At 47.8% G+C, this 17,721-nt stretch overlaps 1 protein-coding gene across 4 annotated transcripts in view; it reads right to left on the reverse strand.

Moving 5' to 3' along the window:
- Nucleotides 1-11,731: 11,731 nt before the first annotated feature.
- Nucleotides 11,732-17,721, reverse strand: part of ASPSCR1 (ASPSCR1 tether for SLC2A4, UBX domain containing) — a 170,234-nt gene continuing 164,244 nt past the window's right edge. For 2 of the 4 annotated variants that reach the window (XR_004540796.1, XM_033960227.1), the window contains one exon: nt 11,732-11,875. Coding sequence is in view for 2 of the 4 variants with exons in the window: in XM_033960227.1 (XP_033816118.1) it covers nt 11,865-11,875 (11 nt within the window). In the remaining 2 variants the exon portion in view is untranslated. Of the gene's footprint in view, nt 11,879-17,721 lie in introns of all 4 variants that reach the window. The other 2 variants (XR_004540797.1, XM_033960226.1) reach the window with 1 other exon arrangement.

Consider the following 17,721-nt stretch of genomic DNA (forward strand, 5'->3'; position numbering starts at 1 on the left):
GCCTCGTCAGGTCAGGTAGCACAGCAGTCCGTTCCACCAGTAGTGTTAAAAGTGCCCAAGGCCTCCAAGTCCAAGCACTCCCACACTACCCCGAAGGAGCGCGAGGCCCGTGCAGGTGTTCCCATTTCAGATGTGGATCCATCCTTGCCGGCCTCTTTCCAGACCTTGCTGGAGAAGCAATTCATTGAGCTCTTAACCTCAATAGGGCCTAAGCTTCTCTCCGAAATCCAGCCTGGGCATGCGGAGGCCTCCCGCGGGGTCGAGCCACCTCCAGTGCCTCAGCGATACACACTCTCTCTACAGGGAGCAGAGTCTCTGCGAGTGTCTGGTCTGGCATCAATGCATGCATCGCAAGGAGCAGAGTCTTTGCCCATGCCTCCGTTGGAACCGATTCACTCGATACAAGGAGCAGAGTCTTTGCGAGTGCCTCCACTGGAACCGATTCACTCGATGCAAGGAGCAGAGTCTTTGCAAATGCCTCCGTTGGAGCCGATCACCCCAATAGGGTTCGAGTCTCTGCGGCAAGCATCCCTGCTTCGGTCAACCGCTTCCAGCCCCATCCATTGCCTGGGGGCCTCAGTGAAGACCTACTCGCCTCGAGCATCGAGACCGACTTCCAGACACAGCCCGCATCATCGATCGAGGCATTCATCGAGACACTCGTCCAGGCATGCCTCGCCTCAGCGGAAAAGCCACTCCTGGAGTATTCTCCACGAGCTACCTCGCCTCTACCGATGCCGGAGCTCGAGGACTCGCTGGGATCTTTGTCACTGCCTCGATCCCCATCCTCATTGAATCCTAGATGCCTCGAGAAGCCTAGATGTCCTCGAGTCCCTCTCGAGGCCCTGCTTTAGCCGACCAGCTGTCCTCCTCGTTCCTGCGGCAGATGGCAACCGACTTGGACATCCAGTTGGACACAGGATCCAAATTCTCTAAGGAATACCTGGAGACTATGCGCCTCCCTCAACCACCTGCTGAATCCCTCAAGCTTCCCTTACAAAAGCTGCTGGATCAGACCTTTGTGCGGTGCCTCGAAACACCCTATTCCATCCCCACGGTGCCGGGCAAACTGGATACTAGGTACCGCACGACACCACAAGGGATTCGACAGGTCACAACTCTCCCATCAATCCCTCTAAGTGGAGTCCTCGCTGAAGCGGTCTCACACCTCCCAGGTCTACGCCTCGGTTCCACTTAGAAACATAGAAACATAGAAAGATGACGGCAGAAAAGGGCCACAGCCCACTCTATTGACCCACCCCATTAAGTCTGAGTGCTAGTGACCTGGTTTCTTAACTCGACCCTCGAAGGGATCCCACGTGGGTGTCCCATTTTTTCTTAAAGTCGAGCACGCTGGTGGCCTTGATCACCAGCACTGGTAGTTTGTTCCAGTGATCTACCACCCTTTCTGTGAAGAAATACTTCCTGGTGTCACCACTAAATTTCCCTCCTCTGAGTTTGAGCGGGTGCCCCCTTGTGACCGAGGGTCCCTTGGGAAAGAATATATCGTTTTCCACCTCGACACGACCTGTGACGTATTTAAACGTCTTAATCATGTCACCCTTTTCCCTGCGCTCCTCTAGGGTATAGAGCTGCAGTTTGCCCAGGCTTTCTTCGTATGAGAGACCCTTGAATCCGGCGACCATCCTAGTGGCCATCCGCTGGACCAACTCAGCTCGAAGCACATCTTTCCGGTAATGTGGCCTCCAGAATTGCACACAGTATTCCAGATGAGGTCTCACCATGGTTCTGTAAAGTGGCATTATGACTTCAGGTTTGCGGCTGACAAAGCTTCTATACATCCCATCATTTGCTTTGCCTTAGATGAGGCCTTCTCTACTTGTTTGGCAGCCTTCATGTCTGCACTGATGATTACCCCCAAGTCCCGTTCCTCTGAAGTCCTAGCTAGTGTTTCTCCATTCAGGGAGTATGTTCTGTATGGATTTCTGCTGCCGAGATGCATGACTTTACATTTTTTTTGCGTTGAAGCCCAGCTGCCATGTCAAGGATCAGTTTTCCAACTTGATCAGATCCTGCGTCATACTGTCCTTGAGGTTGCTTTCACTTACTATGTTACACAGTTTGGCGTCATCGGCGAACATTGCTACTTTACCCTGAAGCCCCCGGGTCAAGTCAGTTATGAATATGTTGAAAAGGGATGGTCCCAGGACTGAGCCCTGCGGTACTCCGCTAGTCACCTTCGATGTCTCAGAGAGGGTGCCGTTGACCACCACCCTCTGAAGTCTACCACTCAGCCAATCATTGACCCATGCAGTTAGTTTCTCACCCAACCCCATCGATTTCATCTTGTTTAATAGTCTACGGTGTGGGACACTGTCGAAAGCTTTACTGAAATCCAAGTACACTATGTCCAGAGACTCTCCTGAGTCTAGCTTTCCTGTCACCCAATCAAAGAAGCTTATAAGATTGGATTGGCATGACCTGCCTTTGGTGAATCCATGTTGACAGGGATCCCTTAGATTCCCCTCATCCAATATCGTGTCTAATTTACCTTTAAGTAAAATTTCCATAATTTTACACACTATTGATGTGAGACTCACTGGTCTGTAGTTCGCAGCCTCTGCTCTGCAACCCTTTTTATGCAGAGGAACGACGTTTGCTGTTTTCCAGTCCAGGGGTACTCTCCCTGTACTTAGGGAGAGATTGAAGAGCATGGCTAATGGTTTTGCCAGAACATCGCATAGCTCTCTGAGCACTCTTGGGTGCAAATTGTCCGGTCCCATGGCTTTGTTCACCTTGAGTCTTGACAGTTCTCTGTAAATATCAGCTGGTGTGAACTCAAAATTTTGAAATGGGTCTTCCATGCTTTGCTTTGCTTCCAGCCGTGGCCCGTGCCCTGGTGCCTCGCAGGTAAAGACTGAACAGAAGTAATCGTTCAGTAGTTTGGCTTTTTCAGAATCTGTTTCCACATAATTCCCGTCTGGCGTTCCAAGGTGTACTTTCCCATTTGTATTCTTTTTCCTGTCACTAATGTACTTGAAGAAGGATTTGTCCCCTTTCTTGATGTTCTTCGCTAGGTAGGGAGGGCAAGACCATGGACCGATTTGGCAGGAGAATTTACCAGAACTCCATGATGACATCCAGAGTTCTGAACTACAACTTCCATTTCGTCACCTACTTCGAATTCTTCCTATCCATTCTACAGAAATTCATGCCCTACTTAGACCCAAGGGCACAGTCAGAGTACCAGGAAGTCCTCGCCTCATTGTCCCAGCTCCGGGTGCAATTGATGCAATCCTCCTATGATGCCTTCGAGCTGTCTGATCGGGCCACAGCATGTGCAGTGGCCATGCAACATCTGGCATGGCTCAGGACCATCGACATGGACCCTAACCTCCAGGACAGGCTTGCCAATGTTCCATGTGCTGGCGCCGACCTCTTCGACGAATCCATCGAGGCGACGACCAAGAGGCTTTCGGACCATGAGAAGTCGTTCCAGTCCATCCTGCGTCCCAAGCACAAGCCTGCCCCGCCTCGGCCATCACGTCCATCTTTGGTGTACCAACAGCGTTACCCACCTAAACAGGCTACCCCCATCCGACAGCCTGTAAAGAGGCAACACTCCCGGAAGCAGCAACATAAGCCTCAACCATCTACCGTGCCCAAGGCTCCTCAGTTCTTTGACTGCCTTATAGAGGGCCTTACACCAGTCGTTACACCACCATCAGCTGCTCTACAGATTGGAGGTTGCGTCCACCACTTTTACCACCGGTGGGCGACCATTACCAGCGACCTCTGGGTCCTTTCTATCATCAAGGAGGGATACTCTCTTCAGTTCCATCAAGCTCCTCCAGAACATCCTCCAAGAGAGTTTCCTTCCAACTCGACCCAGACCGCCCTTCTCCTTCAGGAAGTCCAAGCCCTATTACAACTCAGAGCGGTCGAGCCGGTTCCTCCGGCCCAGCACAACAAGGGCTTTTACTCCCAGTACTTCCTTGTTCCGAAGAAAACGGGTGATCTGCGCCCCATACTGGATCTCAGGGTGCTCAACAAGTATCTGGTCAAAGAGAAATTTCGCATGTTGACCCTGACATCCCTGTACCCCCTCATCGAGCAGAACGACTGGTTATGCTCTCTAGATCTCAAGGAGGCCTACACTAACATCCCCATCCATCCGGCCTCCTGTCAATACCTCAGATTCAGGGTGGGACATCTTCATCTCCAGTACCGAGTGCTTCCCTTCGGCCTGACATCGTCACCCAGAGTCTTCACCAAGTGCCTAGTGGTGGTGGCCGCAGCACTCAGGAACCACGGCTTCCAGGTGTTTCCCTACCTGGACGACTGGCTCATCAAGGACTCGACGTCTCAGGGGGTCGCTCTGGCCACCCGGAAGACAATTAGGTTACTGCAGCACCTGGGATTCGAAATAAACTTCCCAAAATACCATCTACAGCCTTCCCAGACTCTCCCCTTCATCGGAGCCGTTCTGGACACTACACAGCTCAGGGCGTTTCTCCCTCCTCCATGCCTAGAAGTTCTGCTCCACCCGTGTCCTCTCGCCCGTCCATCTCGGCAAGACACATGATGGTCCTCTTGGGGCACATGGCCTCTACAGTTCACGTGACTCATTTTGCCAGACTTCACCTCAGAATTCCCCAGTGGACTCTGGCATCTCAGTGGACGCAGCTGACCGACCCCCTGTCTCGAGACATCCAGGTCACTCCTGCGCTGCAACAGTCTCTTCGTTGGTGGATGCTATCCTTCAATCTATCCAGAGGTTTACTGTTACACACACTGCACCATCAGAAGGTCCTCACGACCGACTCGTCGACCTATGCCTGGGGTGCTCATCTGGATGGCCTCCGCACCCAGGGATACTGGACCAGCGCAGACTGCCAGTGCCACATCAATCTTCTGGAACTCAAGAGCGATTTTCAATGCTCTCAATGCCTTTCAACATCTGCTTCGCGACCAGGTGGTCCTCATCCGCACAGACAACCAAGTCGCCATGTACTATGTCAACAAACAGGGAGGAACTGGATCGGCCTTCCTCTGCCAGGAAGCTCTGAGGGTGTGGGACTGGGCGATTCGCCACAACACCTTCCTCAAAGCTGTCTACATTCAAGGGGCGGACAATGCCTTAGCGGACAACTTGAGTCATCTCCTGCAGCCCCACGAATGGACCCTCCATTCCACGCCCCCTTCACCAGATCTTCGCTCAGTGGGGAACGCCTCAGATAGACCTCTTTGCAGCTCCCCACAACTTCAAACTGCCTCAGTTCTGCTCCAGGATCTACACTCCTCATCGCCTCGAGGCAGATGCTTTTCTTCTGGACTGGACGAACCTCTTTCTATATACGTTTCCTCCATTTCCTCTCATTCAAAAGACTCTAGTCAAGCTGAAGTCAGACCATGCCACCATGATTCTGATTTGCTCCACGGTGGCCCAGACAACCTTGGTACTCCCTTCTACTTCAACTCAGCTCCAGGGAGCCATACCCTCTACCAGTTTTTCCTTCACTGCTTACACAGCATCAGGGATCTCTGCTCCACCCCAACCTGCAGTCGCTACACCTGACAGCTTGGTTCCTCTCAACGTAACCCCTCTCCAGTTTTCTCAACCGGTGAGGGACATCCTGGAAACTTCACGGAAGCCTGCCACTAGACAATGCTATCACCAAAAATGGACTAGATCTCTGTTTGGTGTGTTTCTTATCATCAAGAGCCACAACACTCCTCCTTGTCTCTGGTGTTGGACTATCTTTTGCACCTATCTCATTCTGGCCTCAAGTCCTCTTTGATTCGAGTCCATTTAAGTGCAATTGCTGCTTTCCACCAGCCTCTTCAAGGGAAACCTTAAACTGCCTCCAGTGGTTTGGGACCTCGTGGTTCTTTCACAGCTCATGAAGCCTCCTTTCGAGTCTCTCAACAAAGCCCACCTGAAGTATCTCACTTGGAAAGTGGTGTTTCTCATTGGCCTCACTTCTGCCAGACGAGTCAGTGAGCTCCAAGCATTGGTGGCGGATCCACCTTTTACAGTATTCCATCATGACAAGGTGGTTCTCTGCACTCACCCAAAATTCCTACCTAAAGTGGTCTCTGAATTTCATCTCAACCAATCCATCGTACTTCCAGTATTTTTCCCGAAGCCTCATTCTCATCCTGGAGAATCAGCTCTTCATACTCTAGACTGTAAGCGTGCTTTGGCTTTCTACTTAGACTGCACCAAACCACACAGAACTGCTCCTCCACTTTTCATCTCCTTCGATCCGAACAAGTTGGGACGCCCTATCTCTAAGCGTACCATCTCCAACTGGATGGCGGCTTACATCTCTTTCTGCTATGCCCAGGCTGGATTACCCCTTCACAGAAAAGTAACAGCCTATAAGGTCAGAGCAATGGCAGCTTCTGTAGCTTTCCTCAGATCCACGCCCATTGAAGAAATTTGTAAGGCTGCCACTTGGTCCTCGGTTCATACCTTCACCTCTCATTATTGCCTGGATACCTTCTCCAGACGGGATGGACAGTTTGGCCAAACAGTACTGCAAAATTTATTCTCCTAAGTTGCCAACTCTCCCACCATCCCATTGAGGTTAGCTTGGAGGTCACCCATTAGTGAGAATACCTGCCTGCTTGTCCTGGGATAAAACAATGTTACTTACCGTAACAGTTGTTATCCAGGGACAGCAGGCAGCTATTCTCGCGTCCCACCCACCTCCCCTGCATTGGTTTCTCTGCTAGCTATCTGAACTGAGGAGACACGCCCTGTACTGGGCGGGAAGGCATTCGCGCATGCGGGCGACTTGAAACTTCGAAGTTTCTTTAAGCAAAACTGCTTGTCAGGCGTCCGCATTGGGGCTCCGTTGGATCACGTCGCCCATTAGTGAGAATAGCTGCCTGCTGTCCCTGGATAACTGTTACAGTAAGTAACATTGCTATACGGTCTGGTCGGTGACTTCAGTGGGCATCTGAGGGGATATGGAAGCCACTTTACTCTCCAAGAAAAATTTTAATTGATCAAGTTCATAAAAACATATCTGTTTGCTTGATAGTTAATACAACATTTACATGGAAAGCGCAGCTGAAAGGTAGCTCCTAACCCCAATACAGATTGACGTAGAAATTTTTTACGACGGAATTGCGTCCATTTGGAAACATCAGGAAATATAGCTATTTTTAAACCATAAAATTCAACATTCTCAGTCCTAAAGAATAGACAAACTGCTTCTTTGTCTTGTAAAAAAACAAAGGTCACAAGCAATGTAGCCCTTTCAGAAATTTCAGAATATGAGGTCTCATGAATATTTGTTATGTCTATTTCAGTCTGTTGATTTTCTAAGTCCTGATTCATTGCTTTTGGAGTATTTAGATAGTATAATTTCTGTAAAGGAGGCATTGAAGTCTCTGGATACTTTAAAACTGAAGTTAAGAACTGATGAAAAAGTTCCTTGGGTTATTGAAATCTGGTAACTGGAAAATTAATTAGCCTTAAATTTAAATTCCTATTGGCATTTCCCAGATTTTCAATCTTCCTGGACAACATTGCTTTATTTTTAACCTGAAGATTAGATAATTTCTGTAAATCAGAGACCTGTTTTTCATATTTGTCTAGTCTCTGGTCTTGGTGTTGAATTTTCCCCTCAATATTTTTCAATTGTAATGAAGAAGTCTGCAAGGCTGTAATAGAATAGGAGCATACCTTATGAAGGCTTTCAATAGCCTCCCAGAGTGCTTCCAAGTCAATCACCGGTGGGTTCTTCAGCGGGGTCAGGAGGGAGGCAGAAATCATCGATGAAACTGAAATCTCCAAATCAGGATTAAATGTTCCATTTCCTGAACCACCATGAACTCCTAGTCCCCCAGTCGCTGGCAATTGATGTAATGGATCCAGCGAGACTGGAACTGCCTCCGGGGTCAGGATAAGCTAGACAGCGCAGGCGGGGTTGCTCCCGGACCAGCTGGGCTAAGCGAGACTTCGCTTCCCGAAGTCGAGATCAACCCCTCTCGATGAGCCGGAACGCCCTGAACAATTGGGACATCAAATGATGCTATTGCTGTCTGGCACGTTAGCAAGGTGGCAAAGGAGGCAGGAAACCCACCCCTTTGTTTCCCTCTGCGCTTGGGCATACTGAAGAGCAAGACGTGAAAAGGTAAAGATAATTAAATTGCAAATGCAGAGAGAGCCTCCAGTTATGTGACTAGCTCCGTCGCCATCTTGAATCTCTCTGGAGTAGCACTAAGAGGAGTGGTCAGTGCCGTAAGAAACTCAGACCGGACCGGCTCCTGGAGGGTCGGTGCCATGCTTGCTAAAAAGTGAGTCGGCATCAAGAGGGTAAAATGCTCTCCTAACTCCTCCCAAATCAGATTGTCAATTTTCTGCTTAAGGGAAAGTACCGGTACCATTTGCTTCTTTTTAGCCAGTACGGATGGCTGGTCAACATGGTCCGGGGATGATGAGGCCGAAGAAGAGGCACTCACTGATATCGGAGCTGTGCGTTTACAGGACTTACACGAGGTCGGAAGGACTTGACTCACTGCAGCTTCGAACTGGGTCCCAGAAGGGGTAGTAGAAGGCTTCTTAGCTGGCATACACAGAGTTGTGACACTGGAGTCACAGTTGGTGGATCCATCCTTGGTGTCATCTTGGTTGGCACAGATGGTGTCAGAGATGAACGGGGCTCCTTGTCCATTGCGGCGCCAAACAGTTATTTTTGTTGAAGCAACCGATTTTTTTAGAGTGCGCTTCTGAAGGGACGAGTAGCAGGAGCAGGAGTCGGCACGGTGCTCGGGTCCCAGACACTGCAAGTGCCAGCGATGGCGAAGAGTCCATAAGGCCCCACTGGGCCAAAGCCCGTGAAGGCAAAGTAAAAAGAAAAAAATATTTTTTTTTTTTTACTTGAGAAAGAAAATAAAATAAAAAAACAACTGTGACAAAAAAAAGTCATAAACCGTGAGAGCGGGAAGGCAAGCAAGAGAAAAAATTCAACAGGTGTTGAAAAACGCGTCTTTCTAGCTCCACGGAAACTAGAAAACTGAAGGACTGTGCACCTACGTCAGGCGGGAAGGCATTCACACATGCGCGGTACGGGCTAATCGCAAACTTTCTAAGCTTAAAGTTGCGATTCACTTTTCAAGTATCTGTACCGGGGCTCCATCGGTGACATCACCCATTAGTGAGAATAAGATGCCTGCTTGTCCTGGGATAATATACAGTACTAAAGGATGCAGTCTTTGCTAAAATAAAAACAAATTTTCTTCAATACCTCTTTTCTAGCCTTTTATTCTGTAAACTAGTCTTTAAGCCCATTACATTAACGAGTGCTAGAATAGATTGTCTTTCTTTCTTTCTCCTTGGCCACTTTCTGTCTGTCTTTCTGTCTCTCTCTCCTCTGCTGTCCACCACCCCTTGCCTGCTCCCCCTGTCCAGCATTAGCGCATTCTTTCTGTCTCTCTCATTTCTTGGCCCCTGTCTGTCTATCTTTCTGTCTCTCTCCTTGGCCGGTTTGTTTGTTTTTTGCTTTCTCTCTTTGGCCCCTGGCTGGCTGTCTCTCTGGCCCCGTTTGTCATTCTTTCTGTCTCTCCGTGGCCCCCCATACCAAGATTGCTGTCTGCCCCCAACACACCCCTCCCCCCAAAGCAGCCCCCTTTCCCTCTCTCCCTCCACTTCCCTGTGCAGCAGTAGCAGCATTTTTCCACTTCCTTATATCGTGTAATTCTTACCAGCATAGGACTCATTCATTCGACCTCTTCCGACAGCCAGATGCCTCGCAGCATCCGCACCCTGTCCGCCACGTCCAGGCCGAAGGACATCCTTCCTGCCGTTGTCCTCACCGCCATACCGCAGGAGACAAACCATGTATGTGGCAAACCACTGCACGCACCGCAAATTGAACACAGCCACGGAGCTACAGATCACGGAGGCAGGGATCATGATGTTGTAAGTGCGCATGCGCGCTTAGGGTTTTATTATAGAGGACTAGTCTTATAGCCTGTTACATTAACGGGTGCTAGAATATATGTGTGTGTCTGTCTTTATTTCTTTCTCTCTCTCTCTCCTTCTGTATTTCTGTCTTTCTTTCTCCTCGGCTGTCCACACATTCTCCCTTCCTTTTACCTTCCTGTGTCCACCACCACCCCTTCACTGCTCCCCTTATCCAGCAGCAGCCCTTCTCCTTTTTTTAATCTCTCCCCTGTCCAGCAGCACCTCTTTCCTGTCCCCCCTGTCCAGAAGTAGGCTTCCCTTCCTTTTTCTTCCCCCCTAGCACCTCTTTCTTGCTCCCCCATCCAGCAGACCTCCCTTCCTTTTTCTTCCCCCCCCCGTCTCTGCCCCTGTCCATCAGCACCTCTTTCCTGCTCCTCCGTCCAGCAGTAGGCCTCCCTTCCTTTTTCTTCCCAGCACCTCTTTCCTGCTCCCCCGTCCAGCAGACCTCCCTTCCTTTTTCTCCCCCCGTCTCTTCCCCTGTCCATCAGCACCTCTTTCCTGCTCCCCCGTCCAGCAGTAGGCCTCCCTTCCTTTTTCTACACCCCTGTCTCTTCCCCTGTCCAGCAGAACCCCTTACCTCGTGTCTGCCCTCCGCCGACAGCCGCCTCAAGCCGCTGCGGCCTGCAGGCGCCAACAGCCTCCGCGCCGCCCGAAGCTGACATCCGCCTTGGGAGAGATGCGTGGAAGCGCGCATGCGCACTCCTACCTGTGGGGACCTACAGCGCACAGAAAACGGGAGTATGCAGGTAAGAGTGCGCATGTGCGGCTTAAACTTTTATTAGATTAGATGCTAGAAGGTGGGACCAACCAGAGTGGGATTTTTTTCAGAGCTTTCTCCTACAACCACATACTAAAGTAACTAGGCCCTTCTGACACTGAATGTTCAGTCTTACTACCTTTTTCATGTAGTCAAAAGACCTTACAGCACTCACCAAAGGTTTGTTTCTTTCTACCATAACAAGCCCTGGGAGTCTTGTGTAAAGAGAACACTGTCTAGTTAGAATTAAACACAGGTGGCTTTGACCTTAGCAGAAAAGGCTCTGCTCTTATTGCCCAGCTTATGTAAATCTTTTTTGTTGTTGTTGATACTTCAAGGTTTCTCAACCCAGGTAAGCCCAAGGCAGGTACTGTTTCTAAAATTATGCCAATTTGTAAAAGAGTTCCACAGAGATCTGCAGTTTCAGTAATGCTTTTTCATCTTTATTTGGTATCACTGGGTTGTGTTTTGAGGGAGCTAGATATTAGCTATAGATTTTATGCACATGATATTTAGTCTGATTTACTCCTAGTGGAATTCTGCACAGAATTGCACCATGTCAGTATCTTCCAGTTGCGGTATTAGCAGCAATTCCCACATGCTGCCTGCCACTAACCCGGAAGTCTCTCTGCAGCAGAGGAGAGGCTTCTGGGTTAGCGGCAGGCAGCCCGAAGAAGCAAGCCTTAAGAGTACAGGGGAGGAGAGGAAGGAAAGTTGGTGGTATAGGAAGGAAGGGAGGTGAAGGGAAGGAAAGATGCTGGCACAGGGAGGAAAGGGAGACATAGTGCATGGAGGGGAATAGATAGATTTGAGACAGGGCACAAGGAAGGAAGAAAGAGAGATGTGGACATGGGGGTGGATGAGAGGGAGCGAGAGATGCACAGGAGGTAGAGGAAAATGCTGGATCCAGGAGCAGAATGGAGTGATGGAGAGATACCTGGTATTTTCTGATTCCAGAAAGAAAAAGTGGTCAAAAGCAATGTAAACATGTCCATGAAATAAATCCATGTCCATGAAATAAATCAATCAAGTCGAGCTGAGATAAAAATTTATTAAACCACAACACAGTGCAGGCCGGCTGAAGCTGGAATAAGTAGGAATCAGTTGTGGACAAAGCTACAATGCACACCCTTCAGAAGTCTTTCAGGCAACTGTACGCAGCATTCACTTCTTTCCTGCTGGAAAAAAAAAAACAAAGTCAGGCATAAGTGCAGTCCTGTATCCTCAGCTGCATGAGATGATCAGCAAGAATTATCAGTTGAGCTACTCAGTTCTGCTCCCATGAGTAGGTGATGGAACATTTGGAGTCTTAAAGCCCTAATGGTAAAATTATTGAGACAAATAGCATCCACAAACCCTTTCTCATTTTGGTCACCCAGTGCAGAACCCTGCGGCATTCCACTATTTAACCCAATAACCAATTCTTAATCCACAGAACATTGCCTCCTAGCCCATGACTCTTTATATTTTCTTAGAAGTCTCTCATGAGAAACTTTGTAATTTAAGTGACTTGCCCAGAGTCACAAGGAGCTGCAGTAGCAATTGAGCACAAATCCCCTGTTTCTCAGACCACTGTACTAACCACTAGGCTACTCCTCAGAACACACTTGCTTCAGGGAATGAGGCTGGCAGAGAGTAGCAAAGGTTCACTAAATTGATGCATGTGCTCATCGCCTCAACCTCAAATTATGTCCTCTAGTTTTACCAATTTTCTTTCTCTGGAAAAGATCTTGTCCTATATTAATACTTTTCAAATATTTAAATGTCTATCATATCACCCTGTTCCTCCTCTCATCAAGATATAAAAATGTTGAGATCCTCCATTCTCTTCTCATACTTCTTTTGGCGTAGACCCCTTACCATTTTCGTCGCTTTCCTCTGGACTACTTCAAGTCTTCTTAAATTCCTTGTCAGATGCGGTCTCCAAAATTGAACACAGTACTCCAAGTAGGTCCTCGCCAACAACCTGTACAGGGGCATTAACACCTTTCTTCTGCTGGTTACGTCTCTCTATACAGCCTGGCATCCTTCTGGCTACAGCCACCGCCTTGTCAAACTGCTTTGTCGCCTTCAGATTCTCAGACACTATCATCCCAAAGTCCCTCTCCCCATCCGTGCATATCAGCCTCTTGCCTTTCAGCACACACATGCCCCTTGGATTTCTACTTCCCAAATGCATCACTCTGTACTTCTTTGCATTGAGTTGCCAGACATTAGACTATCTTCCAACTTTTGCAGATTCTTTTTTATGTTTTCCACTCCCTCCAGAGTGTCCACTCTGTTACAAATCTTGGTATCATCCGCAAAAAGGCAAAACTTTCCTTCTACCCCTTCTACAATATCGCTGAAACCAGATCAACCAAAAGGCCGACAGTCTGCCCCCTATCTGGGAGAGATTGGTCCCAAGTCTGGCGTTACTGTGCTTTCTTAGTGGCTGGTGAGGGGCAAGAGCCTAAGGCTTACTGCCTCATGCCCCTGCTGAATCTGATGTGATCTCTGAAAGACTCTTTGCGTCATCTTAGCTTCATGAATATGTACAAAATCTTTGGGAGCCTCAAATTGCCCTGACCCAAACTCCAGACTGCCTGGGGTCTGCAGTCCAGTAAGAACTTGGGGCGACTGTCACACCAGCCATCAGGTTATCTAAGCTCTTGCCAAAGAGCAGTTGCCCTTGAAAGGGAACCATGCATAGCATAGTTTTAGAGGCATCTCCTATCCACTGTCTGATCCAGAGCATCCATCAGGTGCAGATAACATAGGCCAAGATCTTGCACATAACACTGAAAGATCATACAGAGCATCCGCAATATAATTCACCCCAGAGAGGAGCCTTCCCATCTATCAGGTCTGAGGCCCAAGACAGGTGAGTGTGACAAGCACGTGTCACAAAGGAAGATACAGCTGCCGCCTTAATCCCTAGGGTCAAAGCTTCAAATTGACATTTGAGGAGCAAGTCCACTTTGCGGCCCTGAGGATCCTTTAACAGCACCCCTCCTTCACTAGGCAGGGAAGTTCATTTAGTGACCTGTGCCACCAGTGAATCCACTTTTGGCTGAACAGCTGCTAAAAATCTGGCACCTTCAGATACAGCTTGAACATAGCTTTAGTTACTCGAAGGGAACCCTCTGGTGACTCTCAGTGGTCAATGACCAGCTTAGTGATGTCCAGATGCAAGGGAAAAGATGCGGTCAGAGCCAAAGAACTGCTTATAACTGAGTACTGTGAAAAGGAAGCTGGTGGGACTTCCAGCTTTAACTGTTGCAGCGAAGTAGAAATAACGCTCGAAAGTGTAGAGGCCCTGAACAGGTGGCATACTGTTGGGTCTGCTTCCTGATCTAGGGTCGTCACTACCTCTTGACCGCTGTCTTTTTGCACAGAAGCAGACTCTGCCAGGGAGACTTCATCCTGGGCTAAAAGTGGCATGGAATCAGACTTGCTATCCTTCCAGTTTATGACAGACTGAATTTCTTGGTCGAAGTCTGCATTTTTGTCTAGTCGGGGCTGGGAAATCCCTGTGCCACCACCATTGGTTCACTGCTAACAGATGCTGAAGACCCTCAGCAGTTCATATAAGCATTTCACATAAGGCTTACAAAATCCAAGGTGAAGCCTTGTACTGGGGTTCTCACTGACCCTGGCAAGGACTCCCTGCTGGTCATCCTGAGCTCTGTGCCCTCCCACGTGACTGTGTTTGGCTAATAAAGATTCAGAGGATCTTGGAAAGAGTCTCCTCCCCTAGGGATACACCTCCTGCAGATTCCCAGCCATGGAGGAGGTTGAGCCTGAGGCTCCTGCATGCTGTATTGCACACAGGACATGGATGTTCCTCAACCAGCCATCCAGCACAAACCTGAAATGATACAGGGGTAAAAAGGTCTGAAGAGTCCATCCCAGTCAATTTTGAGCAAAATCGAGGGGTTTTGAGGCAGACAGAGGCAAAAAAAAAAAAAAAAAAGATAGTTTAAAATCCAAGACAGATGCCACAAGGTCAGGGATGGGAACCACTGGTTTAAAGGAACTTGTTATGAAAGGGTGTCAATTAACTATTTAAAGTTGCATTACATGAGTTAGTTTTTTTTTTTACTACAGATGAAATATTTGGAGAGTTTCTCTTCTCTCTCTCTATGGATTGAGAAAATGATAAGACATAAGGCTGAAACAGTTTTGTTATATACCATATGGAGCTTTGAGATTTTGATTTTTGTTAAACTAAAAATAGTAGATGCTTTACACACTCTTTCAGGAAGAAGCAAACTATTGTTTGTCAATTACAAGTGAAGCACTACCAGAGGACTAAAAGGACCCCAAATCTATCATAAGAGATTTGTAGTTGAACATGTACAGAGAAGGGTGACAAAAATGATAAACGGGATGGGATGAGTTTCCTATGAGAGGCTAAAACAGCTAGGGCTTTTCAGCTTGGAGAAGAGACTGCACAGAGATGATATGATAGAGATCTATAAAATAATGGAGTGGAAAGGGTAGATGTGAATCGCTTCTTTACGCTGTCCAAAAATACTGGGGCTAGGGGGCATGCAGCGAAGCTACTAAGTGTAATTAAACTCTGGAAGTCACTGCCGGAGAATATGATGACATCAGTTAGTTTAGTGGGGTTTAAAAAAAGTTTGGATAATTTCCTTAATGAGAAGTTCATAGTGTGTGGCACAGTGGTTAAAGCTACAGCCTCAGCACCCTGGGGTTGTGGGTTCAAACTCACGCTGCTCCTTGTGACCCTGGGCAAGTTACTTAATCCCCCCATTGCCCAGGTACATTAGATAGATTGTGAGCCCACCAAGACAGACAGGGGAAAATGCTCGAGTACCTGAATAAATTCATATAAATGTTCTGAGCTCCCTTGGGAGAATGGTATAGAAAACTGAATAAATTAAGACATATTGGCAGTCCTTTGGGCCACTGACCTATCTCCACATCCCATATTAGTAAAGTGTTGAAAAAGTCCTTGAAATTGACCCACATTACTCATTGGGAATTACAACATAAATTCTTGCTGCGTCTATCTCCCATTCAAGCGTTTTGGATGCGCATTAGTCCTAAACATTGCTGCTTTAAATGTTCTTCTCCATATGCATCTTTGGGCCATCAATTCTGGACGTGTCCGCTGGTGTCTGCATTCTGGATGTCTTTGGCCAGATATATTTTGACTATTTGGCACCGGAGCTGGACCCCTACACCATAAATGCTATTTGAACAATATATGATGACTTCTATGCAATCTCAAAACATGACAGCGTTTGTGGATCGAGCAATTTTGATTAGAAAGAAAGCTATTCTGGCCTGGATGACACCAGAGGCGCCTTCGATGGCTCAGTAGCGATCTTTGCTGATCTTTCAAGCATGTTTGGAACATCGAGGACTCCATGATCTGGACTCTCCTGCAGGTCACAGATTTTGTGCTATCTGGGAACCATTCTGGAGAAATCTCACGCCACATGCATGTAGTAGAATTTTGAACACCTGATGCATTTGTACTTGAGATATTCTGATTTGATTAGCAGGATTGAATGACGTATTTGGGAGGGATGTGTGTGGGGGTAGAACCAAGTGTTTGCTGTGGGAACTACACTGTATTCTTATATTGGTTCATTGTAACTATTTTTCAGGAAAAATTTAATAAAAATCATTTAAACATAAATTAATAATAATAACAACTTTATTTTTCTATACCGCCATAGTCAGATTGACTTCTAGGCGGTTTACATAGAAAGAAGGCTGGACAATCAGCGAATTACACAGTGTGAGAGGAAGAAGTTACATAATAATTAGGGAAGCATAGTGAAGGAATACATGAGAGAAGGAGTTACATAATACATTGGGGGTGTAAGAGGAAAGAATATCTGAGGGAGGTCATCTAATTAGGCAAGGAATTTGTCAAATAGAGTGGTTTTAATTGATTTTCGGAATGTGTTGTAGGTCTGTTCGGCTTTATTTATGTGGTTTCCCAGCCAGGATTGCTGTCTGTTTGCTTGGAACATGAAGGTTCTGTCTAGGAAGGATTTGTATTTGCAGTCTGTGATCTTTGGATATGCAAAGATGCTTTTGTTTCTGGTTGTACGTGTGGGGTTGTGTAAAGTGAAGTGTGCTTGCAAGTAGGAAGGTGCTAGGCCCCAGACTTGTTTGTAACAGATGCATGCAAATTTGAACAGTATTCGTGCCTCCATTGGTAACCAGTGTAATTTTTTATAATAGGGGCTGATGTGGTCTTTTTTCTTCAGTCCGAAGATCAAGCGAACTGCAGTATTTTGCACTAATCTTAATTTTTGTACTGTTTTTTTGGGGATGCCTAGGTAGGCGATGTTACAATAATCTAGGGTGGATAGGATCAGCGATTGCACCAGTAATCTAAAGGATGTTGTGTCAAAGTATTTTTTGATAGTCCTTAGCTTCCACATCATGTAAAAGCATTTCTTCACCAGTAGGTTTGTGTGGTCAGTCATGGTTAGGTGAGTATCTAGAGCACAGTTCTTCAACCGCCGGTCCGTGGACCGATGCCGGTCCGCAAAAAAATCTTGCCGGTCCGCAAAGGATTCAGGACCCCGCCGCAGCAAAAGGTGCCGGCGTCAGCTGACGTGCAACTTTCTGTTGCTGTCGCTATGCCGGCACTCCTGCCTGCCACCACCAACTCCTGCCGCGTATGTCTCCGCACCCCCAGAAAAGCAGCGGCAGGTCTGTGTGCTTTTAACTTCGGCACACAGCTGCCCCTAGGCAGTATTTTAGCGCGGTTTCATGAGGCAGCCTTGGGGCCTTTGGTAGGCCGGCCCACATCGCATCATCGAAGCGGGCCGGCCTACCAAAGGCCCCAAGGCTGCCTCATGAAACCGCGCTAAAATACTGCTTAGGGGCAACTGTGTGCCGAAGTTAAAAGCACACAGAGCTGCCGCTAGTCTACATAGAGGAAACATATGCTGGAGAGGGAAGGAGGGAAGGGAGTAGAGGTGGTTCTTGAACAAGGGAGGGGAAGGGGCTACTGCTGGCAGGGGAGAAGGGAAAGGGAAGGGATGAG

This window comes from Geotrypetes seraphini, chromosome 10 (assembly GCF_902459505.1).
Source record: "Geotrypetes seraphini chromosome 10, aGeoSer1.1, whole genome shotgun sequence".
In the NCBI taxonomy this organism is placed as follows: domain Eukaryota; kingdom Metazoa; phylum Chordata; class Amphibia; order Gymnophiona; family Dermophiidae; genus Geotrypetes; species Geotrypetes seraphini.